This window comes from Bidens hawaiensis, unplaced genomic scaffold (assembly GCF_021521415.1).
Source record: "Bidens hawaiensis isolate Kalapana, Puna unplaced genomic scaffold, B.hawaiensis_p1.1 tig00027342_1, whole genome shotgun sequence".
NCBI classification, from domain to species: domain Eukaryota; kingdom Viridiplantae; phylum Streptophyta; class Magnoliopsida; order Asterales; family Asteraceae; genus Bidens; species Bidens hawaiensis.
The window spans coordinates 45,979-70,748 of record NW_027494430.1 but is presented as its reverse complement, the minus strand read 5'-3'; the positions used below and the strand labels follow the sequence as shown (position 1 = coordinate 70,748).

The 24,770-nt window shown below is 40.3% G+C and overlaps 1 protein-coding gene across 1 annotated transcript; it reads left to right on the top strand.

Annotated features, from left to right (window-relative positions):
* Window positions 1–5,291: 5,291 nt before the first annotated feature.
* On the top strand, window positions 5,292–5,925 carry LOC143575364 (uncharacterized). Its single transcript, XM_077059765.1, has 2 exons — window positions 5,292–5,301; window positions 5,438–5,925. Exons 1-2 carry the CDS (start codon window positions 5,292–5,294, stop codon window positions 5,923–5,925), a joined length of 498 nt encoding a protein of 165 aa, XP_076915880.1.
* Window positions 5,926–24,770: the final 18,845 nt, after the last annotated feature.

Genomic DNA, 24,770 nt, shown 5'->3' with positions numbered 1-24,770 from the left:
GAAGCAACCCATTTCTTATCTTTCTTCTCTTCTACCACTATATCGTCTACAGCCAGGTCATCATAAACCATCTCTGCGAGTTCAACTATAGAGTCAAAAGTAGCATGTTTACTAGTCCTGACTAAGGTGCGGAAGTTCTGTGGAAGTCCTCTGATGTAGCACTTAATCCTTTGCGCTTCAGCGTTAACCATGTCGGGAACCAACCTATACATGTGGTTGAATTCAGTAGTGTACTCATGGTGTGTCATTTTACCCGCCTTCAAATTCAGAAACTTCATTTCAGCCCTCTTAACCTCAGCATCAGCTTAAAACCACTTCATAACCAATTCCTTCAAGTCATCCCACCTCAAAGCCTTAATCTCTTCTCTGGTCTTTTTCTGCTCCACTTTCTCCCACCAAAACATTGCTTCATCACCAAACGACCGAGAGGCATAACCCGCCGTTTGATCGGGATGACACTCGCTAATTCGGATAATCTTGTCCATAGCGGTTATTCACTAGAGGGTAGTGATTTCATCTCATAAACCAGTCAGATTTGGTGGGTCACAACCTTTGAATGACTTGTAGTTACACCCACCTCGGCCTCTCTTCGTTCACCAACTTTCACAGATCGAACTTCACTCGAGTCACCTTTCTCATTCTCATCACCTTTCTTACCACTCTCCCCTATCTTTTCAGTAGTCCTCGCATGGCTTTCAGCAGACTAACTACGATGTAGATTCTTCACCGCAGCAGCTACAGCTTGAGCAATGACAGCTTGAACAATAGAAACCAATTGATACCCCTCATTGTTACTCTGATCTCGCACAGTTGCGCTTCCATCTTATCTCGTGTTAGTAAATGGTTCTTCAAAAGGTTCCCGGATAATACGTGGCCTACCACAATGTCCAGTATAGGATCCTTGACCAACAACCTTTCTTGCTCCAGCCATTCGTATTCTATAAGGAAACACAAGTGTCATCACCCAAGGAACTATTTAATACAAGGATAGTAAGGTTAATAGGTAATAACAGTGGCCATCTGTGATTACTGTTCGTGTCCTATACACTTCCCTTGTGAGTCCATTTGTTCTAGTTCTACTTTCAAATAATTAGGCACTCAAATAGTCCATGTAATCATATACTTCTATCTCTAGCAATTAAGCTAACTTCCTTACACATTCTTGCATTACACATGAAATTAATCGTATACTTTACCTTCACTTAGCTTGCTTGAGTGACACATGGCTTTCTTGAACTAGCATCTTCTTCTATTATTACTTAAGCCCATTCTCTATTCGAGTTTAAGCATGTAGGATGCTTATTTCTCTCTTATGCTCTAATACCAACTTGTAAGGCCCCGATGCCGGTGCCCTACTTTGGCGTTGGATTTACTCATAAACACAGTTCTAATATCAGAGTTAACTAAAACTTTTTGCGGAATAAATAGATGTCAACCATTAATTACATAAATCTTAACATTTTGACAATATAAAATGTATCTTTAAGTTCAAACATCATAATTAAGTATTCATATACCAGTTTCTTAATTCATCTACCATGTGCCCCTCTTCAAGCCAGCTGTCTCATTCTACTCACCTGCATGCATACTAAAAGTCAGCTACGCCGAGTGAGTTCTAGTTAATTAGTCAACATAAAATATGTTCATATACCGCATACATAACCTTCTTTACTTTCGTTTGTACATGCGTAAGTATATACCTTCATTCTTATTGTCATACTTTCGTACTTTCGTACTTTCATACTTTCATATTTTATCTTTCTTTACATACATACTTATACGTTTTAAAGAGTATTACACCCTACTTCCTCGAGTATTATTAAGGGCCGGTTCCCTTTTTACCTCAGATAATATTAGGGTCCGGTTCCCTTCTTCCTCGAGTACTATTAGAGCCCAGTTCGTTTCTGCCTCGGATATTATTAGGATCCGGTTCCCTTCTTTCCATACAACCATACATTACCTTTCTTTATATTTATACGTATAAACGCTCATACATACTCTCAATCTTTCCTGTATCATTCATATATCATTCATACATCATACATAAAACAATCACATATCATACACTTACCACTTAAGTTATGTGTATTAACTAATCACATTGAGTATGCACACATCCTCGAAAACATAACAAGGAAATGGGGCTAGAAACTCACTTGAGCTCGGTTCCTTTCAGAGTTAATGGTAACTCCTTTCCTTAACTGGGCGCGCCTAACTGTATAACAATTACACGTATCAATAAACTATCACTACCCATATCATATTTCTAGTTTAATATAGGCCTAAACGAATAGGGGGTCTAGGGGCAGCATCCCTGGAACCAGGACCTAGGGGCAGCAGCCCCTAGCACGGTACAAGAAGTAGAGCCCCTGGCTGGGGTCGAGCTGCTAGGTCAGCTTGGAAAAATTTTAATTTCATTAACGGTCCGTTACCAAAATTTCATTAAAAACCAATTTTTGTTAAATATTTAAATGATAAATTACTCATAGTAAGCATCATTCGCTATCTCATTCGTTATGATGAATGATTCCATTTTTTATAGCGAATGGCTTGATCTATGTCTTATCGAGACGAATGAGTGGATAACGATGAATAAGACCATTTATGACTTCTATAAGACGAATGAGAGGCTTATTCGTTACAAGAGAAACGAGTGTATCTTATAGCGAATGGTTTAATTCGCTGTCTCATCATGACGACTTAATGGATAATGAATGAATAAGACCATTCGTGAATTCTATAAGACGAATGAGAGGTTCATTCGTTATGAGAGCACATGAATGTATCCTATTCGTCTTGACAGATTTAACGAATGACCAGCCATTAGCTTATCATAAGGAATAAGCATATGAAATTATCCAACTTTGACTCCAGTTGTCAAAGTCAAAATTTATAAGAACATAAACGGTCAACATGCACCAGATTTGCGATTCAACCATAAATCATTATGAAACAACATAAATTTGGCATCAATCGACTCGTATTCTCAGCACCTATGAACCCCAATTAACCAAACACTTAAACATTAAGTTTAAACGATGTATTTGATCAATGTTTATAACCGGTACTTTGTTTGATTAATTAACCAATCAAATGTTAACAAATTTCAATGAGAATCATCATGTTTGATTAGTCTTTACCTAATGAATCTCAATCAATAAATAAGAATTGATTTTAAGGGTTTCTTTTTGGTATAAATGAGGTAAAAGAGCCGAGCTTAAACGAACTATTTTTTCATTATAAAAAGTACCATAGACGAATCGGTTTCACGAACACAGTCTAGTCTTGGTGTATGTCTTGCTTGTCAAGATGCTCTAACACCCACGAGCTCGGGTCTTTTCCTTCGGATCTTCTTCTAAGATAAAAGAGGGTGTTTGTGTGTGTTTTTGAGCGTGTATGGAGGCTAGAATATAAGAATGAGGGTTTTAGGGTTTTAGAGAGGTTTAAGAGGTTTATATACCCTTAAGCCCATGGACCTAAGGCTCATAACCATCCCTTATTCCATCTTCTAATGTCCATGCCCACACTCTAATATTTTATTTATCTAAACTAGATAATAACATATTATTAAATAAATGAAATTCCTTTATTTATTGTTATCAAAAGTAGGATGTTACATAATAACAAAAACAACACATCTCATAACCGCAACAACAAAATAAATTCTCCAAAACTATGTCTTGGCCCAATCACAAGCCCAACAAGACCAATCCACCAAGAAACCCTACACAAGACCATACCCTTATTGTAAAACGTGTAAATTCCACCATTCTTCTTACCTCAAGTGTCGTCAATGCACCCACTTTGGTCATTTTGGTCACCTCTTTACCACATGCTGTGAACTCAACTAACCCATGATTCAACCATTTACCTCACCTCTTACCCAACCCCAAACTTTACCTTATGCTCGATCGTTAACTCAAGCACCCTTAACTATTATAGCTTATTACAACTATGGAGACCCTAGCCATTATCGCAATGCATGCCCGAGACCTACACACATGAACCAAATTCAATCCTACCCAACCCAAATCACTCAATGTCAAGCTTACAAACCCCAAGACTATCCAACCGAAGTCACCTGTTGGGATCAAGATTCAACTAAGGAAATATTAGAATCTTCTCAACCTCCTAAGAAATGGATAAGTACGAAAACTAAGCAAACTTGGCACTTCGAGGAAGCCTAGACTTATTCAAGCATGGTATTTCACTCTCGAATAAAGTTATCTTCTAGAATTATTCAAAGTGTATGTTCGAGTAAGCAACACTTCATCAAGCATGGTTGTTCTTCAAGTTGAGAAAAGTTTGTTTTAGAGCAAACCCTTGACTAAACCAAGCTAAAACCAACTATTTGGTGGATCGAGCAAGGTTTATTAATAAACAGTGTTCCAAGAACTCTTGAAGGAAGTTATTGAAGAAATTACTTTAAGGACTTCAACGAGAAAGGTTCAATCTCGAGCAAGCTACAGTGTCACCAGCACACTTAACTTGTTCAAATAAGTTAAAGATAAAAGGTTGAAGGGATAAAAGAAGAACAAGTTTGCTCGTAGGATATTATCGAGCAAAGTTTGGTAATATCATGAAGAATGAAGTTTTCTTACTCGGAGAAAATATTCTAAGTAAAGCTTACTCGGATAACTGTTCCAAGCACACTTATGGTTACAAGGTCTGCTTGACAAGGATAAAAGCTTACAAGCTTAATCAAAGACCGGTTTACACTTACAATATTTTTGAATACGTTTGAATATGTAATGTATTAATCATTAGGGTTTCTAGAATATGTCAACTGTGCCTATTTAAGGAAAATTTAGGGCACATTTATGACAATGGACAAAAAGAGAATATTGTGATTTGACGGCTGGGTGAACTTCTAAGGGAGCTAGAAGCAGAGGGGTGAAGTGTTTCAAGTTTGGTGAGACAGACCATCGACAAGTTGATTGTAAACAAGCGTGTAAGAGGCATTTGTTTGTTGAATCTGAGGATGAACAGTATGAAGAGTATGAAAAGGACCCAGAGTATGATGATGAACCTGAGTATGAGGAGAAGATTGTGACTGGTTATGTTGGGGTGAATTTGGTGGTCAGGCGCTCATGCTATACACCAAAGGCTGATGAGGACGAATGGCTTAAGCATAACATCTTTTCCTCCACACGTACCATTATGGGGAAGTTTTGCACGTTTTTCATCGATTCTGGAAGTTGTGTCAATCTGATTTCTGAAGAGGCAGTCCAAAAGTTGTCCTTGAAGACGGAAATTCACCCCAAACCTTATAAGCTTCAATGACTTAAGAAATGGGGAGAGGTAACGGTTTCTAAGAGAGCCCTTGATTATATTTCTAAAAGGATCACATATAAAGATGATGTCGCGTGTGATGTGGTTCCTATGGATGCGTGTCACTTGCTGTTGGGTAGACCTTGGGAGTATGAATGAAATATAGAACATAACGGGCGGTCCAGTTCTAATAGATTCCTGTTTGGTGGGGTGAAGATAATTCTTGTTCCTAGTAAGCCAAAGCAGTTAAACACAAAGCATTCGGGTAACATGTTGACCATTAGTCAGTTTGAAGATGAGTTGGTGGAGACAGACAGTGTTTTTGTTTTGATAGGGAAACCGGTTCCCGAGGAAGTTGAGATTCCTGAAACTATGATTCCTTTACTTGAGAAATTTTCTGATGTTTTCCCTAATGAATTGCCGGATGGGCTGCCACCTTTGCGTGTCATCCAACATCATATTGATTTGGATGAGCCCGAGAGGATGAGCCCGATAGAGCATGAAGAGTTGCGTAGACAGGTTGAGGAGTTGATTCCTAAGGGTCATGTTCGTGAAAGTATGAGCCCTTGTGCTGTTCCTGCTTTGTTAACTACAAAGAAGGATGGCACCTGGCAGATGTGTGTGATAGTTGAGCCATCAACAAGATTACTGTGAGGTACAGGTTTCCTATTCCTCGACTTGATGATATGCTTGACCAGATTAGTGGTGCTATTATTTTTACAAAGATGGATTTGAAAAGTGGTTATTACTAGATTCGTCTCAGACCTGAGGATAAATGGACAACAGCCTTAAAAACTCGTGAAGGGTTGTAAGAGTGGTTGGTGATGCCTTTTGGTTTATCAAACGCGCATAGTACTTTTATGAGTGTGATGAATCAGTTGCTCAGGCCTTTTATTGGGAAGTTTGTGGTGGTATATTTTGATGATATTCTTATTTATAGTGCTTCTTTCAGTGAGAACGTCGTGCATGTCAGGAAGGTTTTTGCCTTAATTCGCAGAGACAATTTCTAGCAGCAACAACGAAATATGTGTTCATGACCCATAAAGTTTTGTTCTTGGGGTATGTCATTTCTGGTGATGGGATACAGGTGGATGAGTCTAAAGTAGTAGCTGTTCAAAACTGGCCAACTCCTACAACCATTAATGAAGTCCGCAGTTTTCATGGGCTTGCTTCTTTTTATAGACAGTTAATTCCACACTTCAGTTCCATTATGGCCCCTATTACAGATTGCATGAGGGGAAAGACGTTTGTATGGATAGAGGGGGCAGATTTAGCTTTTCAAGTTATAAAGGAAAAGCTCACTACTGCACCAATTCTGTTATTGCCTGACTTTTCATAAGTTTTTGAACTTCATGCTGATGCCTCGAAGGTTGGGATTGGCGGGTTTCTCATTCAAAGGGGTCTACCTATTGCTTATTTAAGCGAGAAGTTGAGATATCGTACTTATGACCTAGAGTTTTATGCAGTGGTTCATGATATAAAGCATTGGCGTCACTATTTGTTTCATAAAGAGTTTGTTTTATTCACTGATCATTATTCTATAAGGCATATTCGCATGTAAGACAAGATATCTCATAAACACAAACGTTGGTTAGCATTTCTTTACAAGTTTACTTTTGTGGTCAAACACAAAACTGGTGTTTCAAACCGAGTTGCTGATGCCCTAAGCAGAAGGGGAAATCTACTTGAATCCGTGAGAGTCAATGTACCGGGATTGGATGTTATTCGTGAGCAGTTAACCATTGACCCATTTTTTTCGGTTTCGTTGCAGGGTGTGCAAGCGGGTCAGAAATCGGACTTTCTTTTGCATGACGGGTTATTGTTCAAGGGGAATCAGCTATTTGTTCCTGACTATATTCTTCGGTTGAAAATTATTTAGAAGTTACAAGGGGAGGGTCATGTTGGTCGTGATTGTACTTTACAGTTGGTGTAGTCTTTTTACTTCTGGCCTACTATGAGGAAATAGGTAGATCATTATGTTAAAAGATGTCGAATTTGCCATGTCTCAAAGGGCGCCGTTACTAATGCGGGTCTTTATATGCCTTTGCATGTCCGTTCACATCATTGGACTGATATTAGTATGGATTTTGTGTTGGGGTTGCCTCAGACTCAGAGGGGGAATGATTCGATCTTTGTTGTTGTTGATCGGTTTTCTAAGATGGTGCACTTTATTTCTTGTAAGAAGACGACATATGCAGTTAATGTGGCTCAATTATTCTTTCAGGATGTCTATTGTTTGTATGGTTTACTATCTTCTATTGTTTATGATCAGGACACTCTTTTCTTGAGTCAATTTTGGTGCAGCCTATGGAAAATGGTGAACACTCAGCTCAAATTCAGTAGTGCCTACCACCCTCAAATGGATGCGCAAACGAAGGTTGTTAATCGATCACTTGGTAATCTTTTGTGATGTCTTGTGGGTGATCATGTGAAGTCTTGGGATAAAAAGTCATGTCAGGCGGAGTTTGCTCATAATCACGCAGTTAACCGGAGTACTGGTTTTAGCCCGTTTGAGGCGGTCTATTCTGCTAAGCCCCGAGGTCCTCTCGATTTGATCTCACTACCTGTTCAGGTTCTGTTCCCAATAAGGTACAAGATTTTGTGATTGGGTTACATGAAGTTCATACAACGGGGCAGGAAAACTTGGCCCACACTAATTCAAAGTACAAGCAAGCTATAGACCAAAATCCTATGCAAGTTGATTTTGAAGTGGGTGACTTTGTTTAGGCTGTTTTGACTAAAGATTGTTTTCCAGTTGCGAAGTATAATAAATTGTCAGCCAAGAAAATCGGGCTAGTGGAGATTGTGTAGAAGATAAATTCTAATGCTTACTGATTGAGGTTACCAAGCAATATTCGTTGTGCGGATGCTTTCAATGTCAGACATTTGATGCCGTTTCATGGGGATTCGCCTAATAATGAGGTCACTGCAGATTCGAGGTCGAATTTTATCTATCCAGGAGGGAATGACGGAGGCCCAAGTATTGAAGAGCCTGCCATGTTATATTTGGAGCCCCATGATCGTGCTTCCAAAGGTGGCACTTGAAACGGGCATAACCTGGCCTACAAAGCTCCGTTTCAAGCCCACGACCAATCACATCAAAGCTAAGCTTGAGACGGGGTGCCCAATGTGGCAGATGGCCTAAGGCGGTTTGGCCCTTGTCCAAAGCCCAAAAACGCCTCCTAAATAAATTTATGGGCCTTTTTATGTTTTTTCGTCAGTTTTTACATTTTTATTTTTGAGTTTGTCTTTGGCCCATGGCCTTTTTGGGCCCATTTCGTATTAGAAACTCTATTTATTTGTTGCTTATGTAATCTGAAAAGCCAGACTTAAATTTTAGTAATAAAGTATTTTTTCTTAATTTTCCTTGACCTCTGGGTGGGATTTTTGGAGTTTTGGGAAGTTCATCACGGGTATTCCAAGAATCAACATAATTTGATCTTTGTTATCATTTTACCACTGCATCAATATGTTCCTGATGGCACAACCAATAATCAAACCTTGGAAAGATAAATGAAAAAGAAGGATGACAGAGCACTGTCTATGCTGAAGCTTGGTCTGTCTTGGGAGATTTTGACATGTTGGCTCATCACTCTACAACAAAGGACATGTTTGATGCAATTTTTGAAATGTTTGAAGGAAATACTTAGCTTTAAGCCATCAAGAAAGAAAGATTGAAGCAACCACTGGATAAATTCAAGTTCAAGGAATGAGAGAGGTTGAAATCAATTTTGCAAAGGTTTGTTGCCATTGTTAATGGAATCAGAACAACTGACCTTGCAATAACAGATTTTGATCTAAAAAAGAAGCTGTTATCATCTTTGTTTGGAGAATGGTACACTGCAAGTAAGTTCATCAAGGAAAAAGGCAAATTTCCCAACATTCAAGCTTGATGATGTTATCTGCTTTTTACAAGCTTCTGAGCATGAAAGGATTGAGAATCATATGATCATGGAAGATAAGCCAATCTTCCAAGTTGCAAATGCTCTAATTGCACCAACGGGGAATCTGTCAACAAAGAACCAACAGCAAGTTCCTATAATTTAGGATACTACTGAGTTTAATGTTAAAACCCCAGGAGTTTTTATTGTTGTTCAGTCAAGCAATCAAAGTGGGTAGTCAAGGTTTAATGTGCAATTGATGGATGATAGTGTGACACCCGGTAAATTCCCAATCCCTTAAACTAAGTAATCAACCTAATAATTAGGTGATTGTAAATATTATGCGCGCCATATAGAATCAGCGCGGGCATTTGTTATGTGCGCCCTGCGCGAGCGCGCCATGTTAGTCAGCGCGTGCATTTGTTATGTGCGCCCTGCGCGAGCGCGCCATGTTAGTCAGCGCGTGCATTTGTTATGTGCGCCCTGCGCGAGCGCGCCATGTTAGTCAGCGCGTGCATTTGTTATGTGCAACCTGCGCGAGCGCACCATGTTAAGAACCAGCGTGAGCATATGTTATATGCGCCATGCGCGAATGCTTTGGCTTTATGTTTTCATGTACCTTAACGTTATGTTATCTAAAGGGTTGACCATCCCGCATGATGCTAAGGCGGGTGCATCCTAAATCGTTTATGCGCGTGCGGAAGGGAACTAACCTCCCCGCATGGCGGGAACATTGAGAGCTAGTTTGTCTGAAGCTCCAAGATGGAATTGACTTCAACATGACTGATCACTATGTTGAAATACCAAGACCACCTGGAGAATCTACAAATGAAACTCAATGTCCCTAACTGCGAGAAGGTTACGCACCTACCCGCAGCAAAGAAATATCCTTCACGCAGAAAGCTATGCGCACAAAGTGATGCGCACAGAACACTTAGTCTATTCTCCAGACATAAGGAGATTACTCCCGCCCAAAAGGAAACAGTAGCGTGTTTCAGAGATTTTCCACTTTTTTTTACTGTACACTGACAAAAGTACCTGAAAAAGCACACTGTAACATGAAAAGTAAACTGTCAGCCACCCTATTCTCACCAACCCCAGACCTGCATGTCCTGTCCAAATCAAATCAAGATCTTTTATCCACTCCTCCACTTTTAAATAAACAATAAACAATAATAATTTCCATACTTTATCATCATTATACCTAGATATGAAAAGATTACAATCCCCTAAAGCAAGGGATTGTGTTCCCTTGAGTTTGCCTATAAATATGAAACCCAAATTATCACCCAAACACACTTCAAACTTCTCTCTTAAGAACTGCAAATTTCATTTCCGATCCTGTTACTAGGTAAGCCGAGATTATAACCCTGAGATCTACTTTCCAACCCTTATATTCTCCTATTTCTTGATCTTAATATATATACTTCTTGTTATTTAATCGTATTCTAGACCTTCGATTCCGAGGCCAACTCCAAGAAAACCCGAATCTCGATTAATCCCTTAACAAGAACCACAGGTGAGTCTCACAGCCCCTATTTTCACTGTTTTCACTATTTTTAAACTGTTTTCGGGGCGAGGGACACGTACTTAAATAATGTTTTATCATGGTATATTTACAAGCTATGCAAGCGATTATGTGTTTAAGTTATGAGCAATGCAAACGGTTATCTAAGGTTTTCGATGTATGTGCGCTAGAACTCGAGTAAGTGATCACTTTACCATTGGAACTCTAAGGGTAGGGACTGCTGGTTTGATCCACCCACTCGTAGGGGTCGCACCTCTTACACAGACGAGTGCCTAGTATGGTCATGGGGCAGTACTATGGGTTGAGCCCGCTCGTAGAGGTCGCTCCTCTTACGCAGACGAGCGCCTTGTTTTCCGGCACAACGTCCGCGCGTAACCCGCGGGACGGTATTACAGCATTATTCGCTCGTAGTGGCAGCGCCACTTACACAGACGAGCACAGTTTTCCAGAAGTGTCCGCGCGTAAACCGCGGGACGGTATTACCTTATTTTAGCTCGTAGCGGCAGCGCCACTTACACAGACGAGCACAGTTCCCAGAAATGTTCGCGCGTAACTCGCGGAATGATTTTATCAGAATATGTTTTACCAAGCATGTGTTTTAATGATGCTATCAGAATTATGTTTCATAATGATTTGTATCTAGATTATGATGCAATACGATTTATCAAGTTACTAAAACTTGTGAACTCACTCAGTTTATACTGATTCAAATGTTTTTACGTGTCTTTCAGGAGATAACTAGGTAGCGCATGGAGTCACACTTAGAGCACCTCACGCTGAACATCTAAAACTAGCTTTTTGGAAGATTTTAGTTCTATCCCTTCGATGCGCGTGGTTGTTCCCGCCGCGCAAGGGGATATGGCGTGGAAATCTTCAACAGTTTTTATACTTGGATGTTTTTATGTAATTTTTTTTAAACAATGTAATGTATTTGTATTAAACTTTTCATGCGCAATGAAAATCTTACTTTGAATGTTTGCAATGGCCCGTGCTTAAGTATCAATCCCCACTCGCGCGCGCCCGGCTGTTTCCGCCGCTCAGGGCCGGGTGTGACAGATTGGTATCAAAGCACTGGTTATAGCGAACTAGGAAAAGAAGTTTTAACCTAGACTATAACCGTTGGGGAATCGCATGAAATATTTTTCAAAGAAAATATTTTCAAAAGAAACTATACACACACTTAGGAACACGGGTCACACAGTGTCTAGTGAATAAAGATAAAGAACATTATGTGCTCAGAGTACATGCGCTAAGTTTGATATATTTTCATTCTCTTTTAAAGCGAGAATGCCTGCAACTAGAGCCAAGGGAATTACCATGACACCCGAGGAACTCGCGGAAATAATCGCGCAGGCGATTGCAACGCATGAGGCCAGCAAGGCCGAATCAAGTCAGGGTCGTCAGAACGAGACCCCAGAACCCGAATCAGGAACCTTGGACAAAGGATGCTCCTATAAGACATTCATGGCCTGTAGGCCTTGGCCATTCAAGGGTACCGAAGGGGCCATTGGGCTCTACAACTGGATTGACAAGATGGAGACAGTTCTCTCCATTAGCGGATGTAGTGAGAACCAGAAGGTCCTTTACGCGACCTGCATGTTCCAAGAGGCAGCTTCGTCTTGGTGGAAGCTTCAAGTGAAGACATTGGGGCGAGAAGTTGCTCTCCACAAGACCTGGGAGGAACTGAAGGAAATGATGATGAGAAAGTTCTGCTCTCGCGCAGAAATCCAGAGTCTGCAGCAGGAATTCTGGAACCACACTATGGTAGGAACGGATATCGACGCCTACAACAACCGGTTCAACGAGCTTTGCCAGTTGGTGCCAGACATGGCAAACACGGAAGAAAAGAAGATCGAGAGGTATATTTTTGGGTTACCTCCTGTTGTTAGGGTTCCGCTCAACGCCGCAGCGCCTCCAACCTTTGATGAGGCGGTAGCGCGGGCCATCACCCTTACAAGGGATACGGTCCGTGCGGGTATGTTGACTACGCGCGGAAGCGAGCAGCGAACCTCTGACTCCAAGAGGAAATGGAACTCGCACCACCGAGGGTCCGACTCCAAGCAGCCACCGTTCAAGAAGCAGGAAAGCGCAAGGGTTTACGCGATTCAGGCCGCGGAGCCACCACGAAAGGGATACAGTGGCCCTTACCCATGGTGCAACAAATGCAAGTTTCACCACGAAGGTGAATGCGCGAGCGTCACGTGCGCCAAATGTAACAGGCCAGGGCACAAGACGGTGAATTGCCGTGCTAAAGAAGCTGGAGCCAATGACAACTGCTATGCATGCGGAAAGCCAGGGCATTTCAGTCGGGATTGCCCGCAAAGGGGAAACCAAGCTCGCGGGAGAGCTTTTGTGATCGGCGCGGGTGAAGCTAAAGAAGAGCCGAATGTGGTAACCGGTACGTTTTTGCTTAACGGCCATTTTGCATCTGTCTTATTTGATACTGGCGCTGACCTGAGTTTTATATCTGCTGAGTTTAAAAACTCCCTAGGCTTAGCAACCAGTAGGCTAGATACGCCTTATACTATAGAACTAGCCAATGGTAGGCAGTTATGCGCGAACGAAAGAACTGAACAATGTGTTATAGTCATGGGAGGTCACGGGTTCAATATTAACTTGTTGCCAATAGACTTGGGAAGTTTTGACATTGTGGTAGGCATGGATTGGTTAGTCGAGAACCGCGCGGAAGTTATTTGCCATGAGAAGCAGGTTCGGATCCCACTGTTGAACGAAGAAACCTTAGTAATTCAAGGGGAAAGAAGGGGAGTTGCGACGAAACTGATTTCGTGCCTAAAGGCGCGTAAGTGCCTAAGGAAAGGGTGCTACGCCTTCCTGGCGCATGTAGTAGAGAAGAAAGGAGATGAGCGAAGAATTGAAGACTTACCGGTAGTGCGCGAATTTCCAGAAGTTTTTCCTGAAGATTTGCCCGGATTACCGCAGCCGCGACAAGTAGAGTTTCGTATTGATTTAGTCCCAGGAGCTGCGCCAGTAGCTCGAGCGCCTTATCGATTAGCTCCATCTGAGATGCAAGAGCTATCCAATCAGTTACAGGAACTATTGGATAAGTGTTTCATACGCCCAAGCTTTTCACCTTGGGGAGCTCCAGTACTGTTTGTTAAGAAGAAGGATGGTTCGTTCAGAATGTGTATTGACTACAGGGAGCTGAACAAGCTGACAGTCAAGAATCGGTACCCCTTACCGAGGATTGACGACTTATTTGACCAGTTGCAGGGATCCAGTTATTATTCGAAGATAGATCTACGGTCAGGATACCACCAACTTAGGGTCCATGAGGAAGATGTGCCGAAAACAGCCTTCCGAACTAGATACGGCCATTATGAGTTCTTAGTGATGCCTTTCGGGCTAACTAATGCGCCGGCTGTGTTCATGGATCTGATGAACCGCGTGTGCAAACCATACTTGGACAAGTTTGTGATTGTGTTTATAGATGATATTCTGATTTACTCTCGGACCAAGGCCGAGCATGAGCAACACTTGAGATTGATTTTGGAATTGTTGAGGAAAGAAAAGTTGTATGCGAAGTTTTCCAAGTGCGAGTTTTGGCTTAGAGAAGTTCACTTTCTCGGTCACGTTGTAAACGAGAAAGGAATACACGTTGATCCTTCCAAAGTCAAGGCCATCGAAAACTGGGAAGCGCCAAAAACCCCAACTGAGGTGAGGCAATTCCTAGGACTAGCTGGCTACTATCGACGCTTCATTGAGAACTTCTCCAAGATAGCTCTACCTCTGACCGCGCTAACTCAGAAAGACAAGAAGTTTGTTTGGGGCGAAAATCAGGAAGCAGCCTTTCAAATGTTGAAACAGAAATTATGTAGTGCGCCAATTCTGTCTCTGCCCGAGGGGACGGATGACATCGTTGTTTACTGCGACGCTTCACATCAGGGACTCGGATGTGTCCTTATGCAGCGAGACAAAGTCATAGCGTATGCCTCGCGCCAACTCAAGACCAATGAGAAGAACTACACAACGCATGATCTGGAACTTGGAGCGGTTGTCTTCGCGCTAAAGATTTGGCGCCATTACCTCTATGGTACAAAGTGTATAATTTTTACGGATCACAAGAGTCTTCAACATATATTTGATCAAAAGGATTTAAACATGAGGCAACGAAGATGGGTGGAGTTGTTGAATGATTATGATTGTGAAATTAAGTACCACCCTGGAAAGGCGAATGTGGTAGCAGACGCGCTAAGTAGGAAGGAGCGAATAAAAACGCTACGAGTCAAGGCTCTAAGGTTGACCATACACGCAGATCTCTCTACTCGCATCCGAGACGCTCAGCAAGAAGCCTTGAAACCAGAGTGTGTTAAAAACGAATCCCTTGGGGTTATGATTAAAAGTTTGGAACTTAAAGAGAACGGCACTCGGTATTTTGCTAACCGCATATGGGTCCTTCTCAAGGGAGGATTGCGCGAGCAAGTATTAAACGAAGCTCACAGGACGCGGTATTCCGTACATCCTGGCGCAGACAAGATGTACCAAGATGTTAAAACGCTGTATTGGTGGCCCAATCTTAAAGGCGCCATCGCGACGTATGTCAGTAAGTGCCTGACATGTTCGAAGGTGAAGGCTGAATACCAGAAACCATCAGGGTTGCTTCAACAGCCAGAAATTCCCATGTGGAAGTGGGAACAAATCTCTATGGACTTCATCACCAAATTGCCAAGGACACCTGGGGGTTACGACACGATCTGGGTTATTGTAGATCGGCTAACTAAGTCAGCGCACTTCCTGCCGATCAAGGAAACCGATAAGATGGAGAAGTTAGCCCGATTGTATATTCGAGAAGTAGTTTCAAAACATGGAGTCCCAGCGTCCATCATTTCTGATAGAGATAGTCGGTTCACATCAAGGTTTTGGAGATCGTTACAAGGAGCTCTAGGTACTCGCCTCGATATGAGTACAGCTTATCATCCTCAAACGGATGGGCAAAGCGAGCGAACAATTCAGACGTTGGAAGATATGCTGCGCGCGTGCGCGATCGATTTCGAAGGTAGCTGGGATACTCATCTCCCATTGGTTGAATTTTCTTACAACAACAGCTATCACACAAGCATCAAGGCTGCGCCGTTCGAAGCTTTGTATGGGCGCAAGTGTAGATCCCCACTGTGCTGGGCTGAAGTGGGTGACAAGCAAATGACTGGTCCAGAATTGATCCAAGAAACAACAGACAAGATTTTTCAGATAAGGGATCGCCTTAAGACAGCGCACGACAGACAGAAGAGCTACGCAGATGTGCGAAGGAACCCGTTGGAATTTCAAGTAGGGGATAAAGTACTTTTGAAAGTCTCTCCATGGAAAGGAGTCCCCCGTTTCGGCAAGCGAGGAAAGTTGAATCCGCGCTACATTGGACCATTTGAGATCCTGGAAAGGATCGGTCCGGTTGCTTATAAACTCCGTCTACCCGCCGAACTCAGTGGAGTTCATGATACGTTTCATGTGTCCAACCTCAAAAAGTGCTTATCTGACGAAACGTTGATTTTGCCGTTAGAAGAGATTCACATCGACAAACAGCTGCACTTCGTAGAAGAACCTATAGCAGTAACCGATTGGAAAGAACAAAAGTTACGCAGAAGCAGAATCAAGTTAGTAAAGGTTCAATGGAACTCGAGGCGTGGGCCTGAATTCACTTGGGAAAGAGAAGACCAGATGCGCAAGAAATACCCACACCTCTTTCAGAACATGGCTTCTGCCAGCGACGTCTCCTAAATTTCGGGACGAAATTCGCTTAACAGGGGGAGAATGTGACACCCGGTAAATTCCCAATCCCTTAAACTAAGTAATCAACCTAATAATTAGGTGATTGTAAATATTATGCGCGCCATATAGAATCAGCGCGGGCATTTGTTATGTGCGCCCTGCGCGAGCGCGCCATGTTAGTCAGCGCGTGCATTTGTTATGTGCGCCCTGCGCGAGCGCGCCATGTTAGTCAGCGCGTGCATTTGTTATGTGCGCCCTGCGCGAGCGCGCCATGTTAGTCAGCGCGTGCATTTGTTATGTGCAACCTGCGCGAGCGCACCATGTTAAGAACCAGCGTGAGCATATGTTATATGCGCCATGCGCGAATGCTTTGGCTTTATGTTTTCATGTACCTTAACGTTATGTTATCTAAAGGGTTGACCATCCCGCATGATGCTAAGGCGGGTGCATCCTAAATCGTTTATGCGCGTGCGGAAGGGAACTAACCTCCCCGCATGGCGGGAACATTGAGAGCTAGTTTGTCTGAAGCTCCAAGATGGAATTGACTTCAACATGACTGATCACTATGTTGAAATACCAAGACCACCTGGAGAATCTACAAATGAAACTCAATGTCCCTAACTGCGAGAAGGTTACGCACCTACCCGCAGCAAAGAAATATCCTTCACGCAGAAAGCTATGCGCACAAAGTGATGCGCACAGAACACTTAGTCTATTCTCCAGACATAAGGAGATTACTCCCGCCCAAAAGGAAACAGTAGCGTGTTTCAGAGATTTTCCACTTTTTTTTAATGTACACTGACAAAAGTACCTGAAAAAGCACACTGTAACATGAAAAGTAAACTGTCAGCCACCCTATTCTCACCAACCCCAGACCTGCATGTCCTGTCCAAATCAAATCAAGATCTTTTATCCACTCCTCCACTTTTAAATAAACAATAAACAATAATAATTTCCATACTTTATCATCATTATACCTAGATATGAAAAGATTACAATCCCCTAAAGCAAGGGATTGTGTTCCCTTGAGTTTGCCTATAAATATGAAACCCAAATTATCACCCAAACACACTTCAAACTTCTCTCTTAAGAACTGCAAATTTCATTTCCGATCCTGTTACTAGGTAAGCCGAGATTATAACCCTGAGATCTACTTTCCAACCCTTATATTCTCCTATTTCTTGATCTTAATATATATACTTCTTGTTATTTAATCGTATTCTAGACCTTCGATTCCGAGGCCAACTCCAAGAAAACCCGAATCTCGATTAATCCCTTAACAAGAACCACAGGTGAGTCTCACAGCCCCTATTTTCACTGTTTTCACTATTTTTAAACTGTTTTCGGGGCGAGGGACACGTACTTAAATAATGTTTTATCATGGTATATTTACAAGCTATGCAAGCGATTATGTGTTTAAGTTATGAGCAATGCAAACGGCTATCTAAGGTTTTCGATGTATGTGCGCTAGAACTCGAGTAAGTGATCACTTTACCATTGGAACTCTAAGGGTAGGGACTGCTGGTTTGATCCACCCACTCGTAGGGGTCGCACATCTTACACAGACGAGTGCCTAGTATGGTCATGGGGCAGTACTATGGGTTGAGCCCGCTCGTAGAGGTTGCTCCTCTTACGCAGACGAGCGCCTTGTTTTCCGGCACAACGTCCGCGCGTAACCCGCGGGACGGTATTACAGCATTATTCGCTCGTAGTGGCAGCGCCACTTACACAGACGAGCACAGTTTTCCAGAAGTGTCCGCGCGTAAACCGCGGGACGGTATTACCTTATTTTAGCTCGTAGCGGCAGCGCCACTTACACAGACGAGCACAGTTCCCAGAAATGTTCGCGCGTAACTCGCGGAACGATTTTATCAGAATATGTTTTACCAAGCATGTGTTTTAATGATGCTATCAGAATTATGTTTCAGAATGATTTGTATCTAGATTATGATGCAATACGATTTATCAAGTTACTAAAACTTGTGAACTCGCTCAGTTTATACTGATTCAAATGTTTTTACGTGTCTTTCAGGAGATAACTAGGTAGCGCATGAAGTCACACTTAGAGCACCTCACGCTGAACATCTAAAACTAGCTTTTTGGAAGATTTTAGTTCTATCCCTTCGATGCGCGTGGTTGTTCCCGCCGCGCAAGGGGATATGGCGTGGAAATCTTCAACAGTTTTTATACTTGGATGTTTTTATGTAATTTTTTTTAAACAATGTAATGTATTTGTATTAAACTTTTCATGCGCAATGAAAATCTTACTTTGAATGTTTGCAATGGCCCGTGCTTAAGTATCAATCCCCACTCGCGCGCGCCCGGCTGTTTCCGCCGCTCAGGGCCGGGTGTGACAGATAGTGATACATCCTCAATGGCTAGTGGACATGCTCCCCATGTTGCTGCAAATATTAATCACGGAAACGATTATCAAGCTCTCTTCTCAATGTTCACTGATTCTTAAAATACATTTGTGGCCAAGAATTTAATTCCCACAAGTGTAGTGCAAGAAGATCTTGAACATATTGATGCTGATGATTTGGATGACATCGATCTCAAGTGGCAAGCTGCCATGTTGGCTGTGAGAAGTAAGAGGCTATACAACAGAACTGATAGGTCTTTGGTTTCTGGACCAAATGATAGAATTGGCTTTGACAAGTCCAAAGTAATTTGCAATGATTGTCAACTACCAGGTCATTTTGCTAGAGAATGCAACCAGCGAAGACAGTTTCAAAACAATAACCAACAAAGAAAGCAGTTCCAATCCCAGAATAAAAATCAAGGCCAACAAAGACAATTCAACAACAACAACTTTCAACAACAAATAATCCCAAAACAAAAACCATTTCAAAGAAACCAACAAATCCCTCCATAAGCTCCTACCAATCAAAATAGGAACAATGCCAATCAGCCAAGAAATCAAGGAAATGTTGCCTTAGCTCAACCACAACAAGATGGTGTGTTTGACTGGAGTAACCATGCTGAAGACGTAGAGAAGGATAATGTGGCATTCATGGAAAAAATTGGAAATGAAGTTGGGTCCTCTTCATCTCAGGTACATTCAAATCCCACAAATTTTGAATTACTTGAAATGAATGATTCTTTGAGAAAGGAAGTTGGTAATTTGCAAAGTGAGTGCTTTAAGAAACAAAACATGATAAATGTTTATGAAATGAGTGAGTTGACATATGAAAACCAAATTATGAGTTTGGAATAGGACTGTATGGACAGTTACAACATTCAGTCAAGATATACCACTGAAATTGAAGATTTAAAGAAAATATATCATGATGAGAAGTTGAAAAAAATACTCAACTTCAAGTAGAGGTTGATTTTCTAAATATTTTGGTGTCTACTAGAAATATTTGTGGAAAGTTGAAGAAAATAAAAGAGGAGGATAATTACAAAGTTGTTCCTTCACCTTTTAATGATAATTACTCATTAAAGGTGGACAAGGAAAAGAGAAGTTCTTATCTTGATCAATTCAGAGATGTGTTTGAAGAAAGAAAGGAGTTTGTTGAAAACAATAAAATGGTTGAGGTAAATGAGAAAGGTGAGTTTGTGATGAAGGTTATTAAAACAAAAGGAAGATATGTTGAAAAGTCTGTTGTTGTACAAGTTTCATTGGAAGAGCAAGTGAATGACTTGTTGAATAAGGATGATTTGAGTGATTCAAGTGGCAAATGTTCAAGCTGTGGAGTTTAAAAGGAATAAAAAGGGGTAAACAAAGTTCAAAGGACAAGATTCCTTTGTTACCAAAGAATACTCCCAAAATGAAGAAACACCATGAGCAAATGAGAAGGGAAGTTAGATCATTTGATCTATGTGGTGGATCCATGGGGAAAAAACATTGAAAGATCTACAAGCAAAGTGTAAAAAAAAAGAGAATGTGTTGAAAACAACATGAAGAATGAAGAAACCATCAAAAATGATGATATATTTCTTCCTGTTTATCCAGTTTTCTCTAATAAAGGTTTGTTTGATGTTGGAGAGGTGGAAAACGTGAATGATTACATCAGAAAATGGTCAAGACAAAGAAGCGATAAACAAGATAGCCCAATCAAGATGGAGAAAATTAACTTTGAAAAATGTACTGTGCCAAGATAAGAAACAAAAATTGAGCAATTTCTACCATTTGCAATAAACTTTAATGGCCTCATTACTCATCAGAAGACTATTGGTGTTGATCCACCTAATACCTAGTGAAATATACAAGGTGGGTAACTCAAGTGAAATGTTTAAAGGACAGGTATGGTGTAAAGTCTATGATGTCTATGCTCATCACACTGACTCATGTTAGGAAAGGTTCATACTTGAACCATTTCATGTCCCTAATCATACAAAGTTTGGACAGGACTTTGCATTTTTTAAAAGAAGATACAATGAATACTTGAGCAAGAGTGAGAAGATGGTAGAAGATCAAGTCAAGAGTGAAGAAATACTTGTAAAGAAAAGATATGTGAATGACAAAAAAAGGCTCAAATGCTAAACAAACTAAATAGATCTCAATTTGTTAAGTCACAAATTTCTAAAAAGTCTGCTGACTTTGAAAAGTCAACCTTTTGTGAAAAGGAGAGCACGCTTAAGAAGAAAATTCTCAATAAAAAGAAATCAAACGTACTCACTGGAGATGAGAAATTTCTGATGAAAAATGGTTTTGAACCACATGGTTTTCTTTGGAAGCCAAAATCTGAAATTCAAATGACTATCATGAAGACAAAAACAGTCATTGGAGAATGTACTGACTATGTTGGAAACTCTTGTGATACTGACTATGAATCTATTGATTCTTGTGAGCTAGTTTATGAGGATCCCAAACCAGATGCAACCGTTGATGCAGTTGCTAATGATTTGCCAGCTAAATCAGCTTGTATTTCATCACTTACTGATCCTTTTTCTTTAACATGTGAAGGAAAATTCCACCCCAATGAATGATGTTTGGTACTTAGACAGTGGATGTTCCAGGTACATGCCCTGTGACAAGAGATCATTGGTCAACTATGAAGAGAAATTTGATGGACCAGTTGCATTTGGAAGTGATGAAAATGGAGGGAAAATCATGTGGAAATGCATTCTTACCAATGGCAAAGTGTCATTTGATAATGTATTTTATGTGTAAGGATTACAATATAATCTTTTGAGCATATCTCTGATGTGTGATAAAGATTATAAGGTTGGATTTGATGACTCTCACTGTTTCATCCTCAAACATGAATTTGTTATTCCTCCTGATATGATCATGTTGATGGCCCCTAGAAGTGAAAACTTGTATGAACTAAGGATGAAAGATGCCATTTCTAGAGGTGGTACCTATTTTGTGTCAAAAGCCACTAAAAATGAAACAAAATTATGGCACAGAAAGCTTTGTCATGTCAATCTGAAGAATATGAACAAAACATTTTAAAGGTGAATATGTCATTGGTTTACCTACAAGAGAATTCAAATTAGATGACAAATGCATTTCTTGTCAAAAGTGAAAGCAGCACAAATCATCACACAAAACAAAATTCATAAACTCCATTGAAAAAGTACTTGAGATGCTTCATATGGATCTCTTTGGTCATGTGAGTGTTCCAAGTATTGGTAAGAAGGGATATTGTTTGGTGATTTTTCAATATATACATTGGTTTATTTTCTGAACTCAAATGATGAAAAGTGATAATGGAACTAAGGTCATAAGAAGTGATAATGGAACTGAGTTCAAGAATGGGGTAATGGCTGAATTTTGTCAAGCCAAAGGAATTTTTTGACAATTCAGTGCCCCTAGAACTCCTGAATAGAATGGGGTTGCAGATAGAAGGAACAAAACATTGATAGAGGCTGCAAGAACCATGCTAGCAGATGCTTACTTGCCTGTTACATTTTGGGAAGAAGAAATAAACACAGCTTGTTATATTCAGAACATAGTCCTTCTCAACAAAAGTCATGACATGACTCCTTATGAGATTTTGTACAAGAGAAAGCCCTACATCAAGTTCCTCAAGCCTTTTGGTTGCAAGTATTCTTTATTAAATACAAATGAACAAGTTTCAATCTAAATCTTTAGATTGTTTCTTTGTTAGATACTCCACACATTCAAAGGCTTAAAGAGTATATGTGAAAAATCATCTGAGTGTCATAGAATCTTCATATATTATCTTCAATGAAAATCATTTCAATACTGTTGATGGAGCATCATGGATATTTGATCTAGAGAAGTTAATCAAATCTTTCAAAATTTACCTTGAAGACTTTGAGAAAACTTTATATAGGACAAGTGTCCCTGAAGCTACTTTAGAGAAGAATGTTGATTTGGACAGATTATGGTCCAAGGTTGCTAATAAAAATATTGAATATCTTTTGATAAGAATGCTTCTGATGTTGAATCTGATGAAGAAGAAAATGAACATGTTGATTATCAACAAGATCAAGAAAATCATGTCTTGAATGATGAACATACAAGTAACCAGCAAGGTCAAGAACAAGCTGATAGCAAATAAAGATTTGAAACCTTATTCCAAGACTTGAACATTGGAAGTGATCTTGCTTCAACATCAACTCATATTGTTGAAGAAGACTCTGAAATGAAAAATGCAGCATCAGATTTAGTTATTAAAGAACCTGATCTCAATGACACAAATCTTGATTCAATAATTACTTCTAATCAAATCATCCAAACTTCTTCTGTTGAAAGATATCATCCTGCTTAAAACATAATTGGTGATCTTCATGAGAGAACAAGAAGTGCATATGAATCTGCAAACATCTGTTTGTACTCATGCTTTTTATCCCAAATTGAACCCAAAAACATAGTTCAAACCTTGAAAGACAATAGTTGGGTGGAAGATATGCAAGGGGAGTTGGCTCAGTTCAAGAATCTGCTAGTCTGGGAACTTGTTGATAAGCCAAGAGGAAAGTTTGCAATTGAAACCAAATGGTTTTTCGGGAATTAGAAGGATGAAAGAGGGATTGTAATGAAGAACAAAGCAAGACTAGTTGCACTAGGATGCTTACAAGAAGAAGGGATTGGTTTTGAAATGGTGTTTGCTCCAGGTTCAAGGCTAGAAGCTATTAGAATCTTCTTAGCCTATGCTGCTTTTAAAAATATCAGAGTATTTCATTTGGTGCTCAACCTCCAGGTTTTTAGGATCCCGAGTATCCTAATAGAGTTTATAAACTAAACAAAGATCTATATGGACTACATCAAGCTCCAAGATCTTGGTATGATGAGTTTTCAAACCATCTAATTATGAATGGCTTTCAAAGGGGAGCCATTGATAAAACACTCTTCTACAAGAAAAGAGGAAGAGATTTGCTTCTGGTTCAAGTATATATTGATGATATCATCTTTGGATCTATAAATGAGCAAATGTGTTTCGATTTTGAGGAAGTTATGAAGTCTAAGTATTATATGAGCTCAATGGGTGAGATGAATTTCTTTCTTTTATTGCAAGTTCAACAGAAGAAAGATGGCATATTCATCTATCAATCTAAGTATGTATAAGACATCTGGAACAAGTTCAAATGTCAAGATTTAAAGACAGCCTCTACTCCAATGGACAAACATGAGAAGATGGTAGCTGATGAAAAGGGGGAGCCTGTAGATCATCAGGAGTATAGATCTAAGATTGGATCACTTATATACCTGATTGCTTCAAGACCTGATAATATGTTTGTTGTCTGTGTGTGTGCAATGTTCCAAGCCAATTCTAAGGTTTTTCACATGACTGAAGTCAAGAGAATATTTAGATATTGGGAGAGAAAGCCTGATTTGGGTATACGATATCCTAAGAACCATGCCTTTGATCTATTTGCATATACAGACAGTGATTATGATGGATGTAACATGAGCAGAAAATCTACTTCAGGTGGTTGTCAATTCTTGGGAGACAGGCTAGTGTCATGGCAATGCAAGAAGCAAACAATTGTTTCAATCTCTACTGCTGAAGTTGAATACATTGCTGCATGTGCTTGTTGTGCTCAAGTCCCCTGGATTCAGAATCAACAGTTGGACTATGGTTTGAATCACTTGAACACTCCTATTTATATTGATAATACTACTTCTATGTTCATAGTTAAGAACCTAGTCCAACACTCAAAGACCAAGCATATTGAAACCAAATACCATATTATCATACATTGTAGTGAGAAAGGTCTTATAGAAATGAAAAGAGTTGACAATAATGACAACTTGGAAGATCTATGTGACACCCGGCTAAATATTAGCCTAAACCGCGACTAATATAATCTCGATTAGCAATAAAATTTCATTATTATGAGAAAAATATTCTTCATTAGTGATCTAGACGTTAAGGTCTTATAGAAATGAAAAGAGCTGACAATAATGACAACTTGGAAGATCTATGTGACACCCGGCTAAATATTAGCCT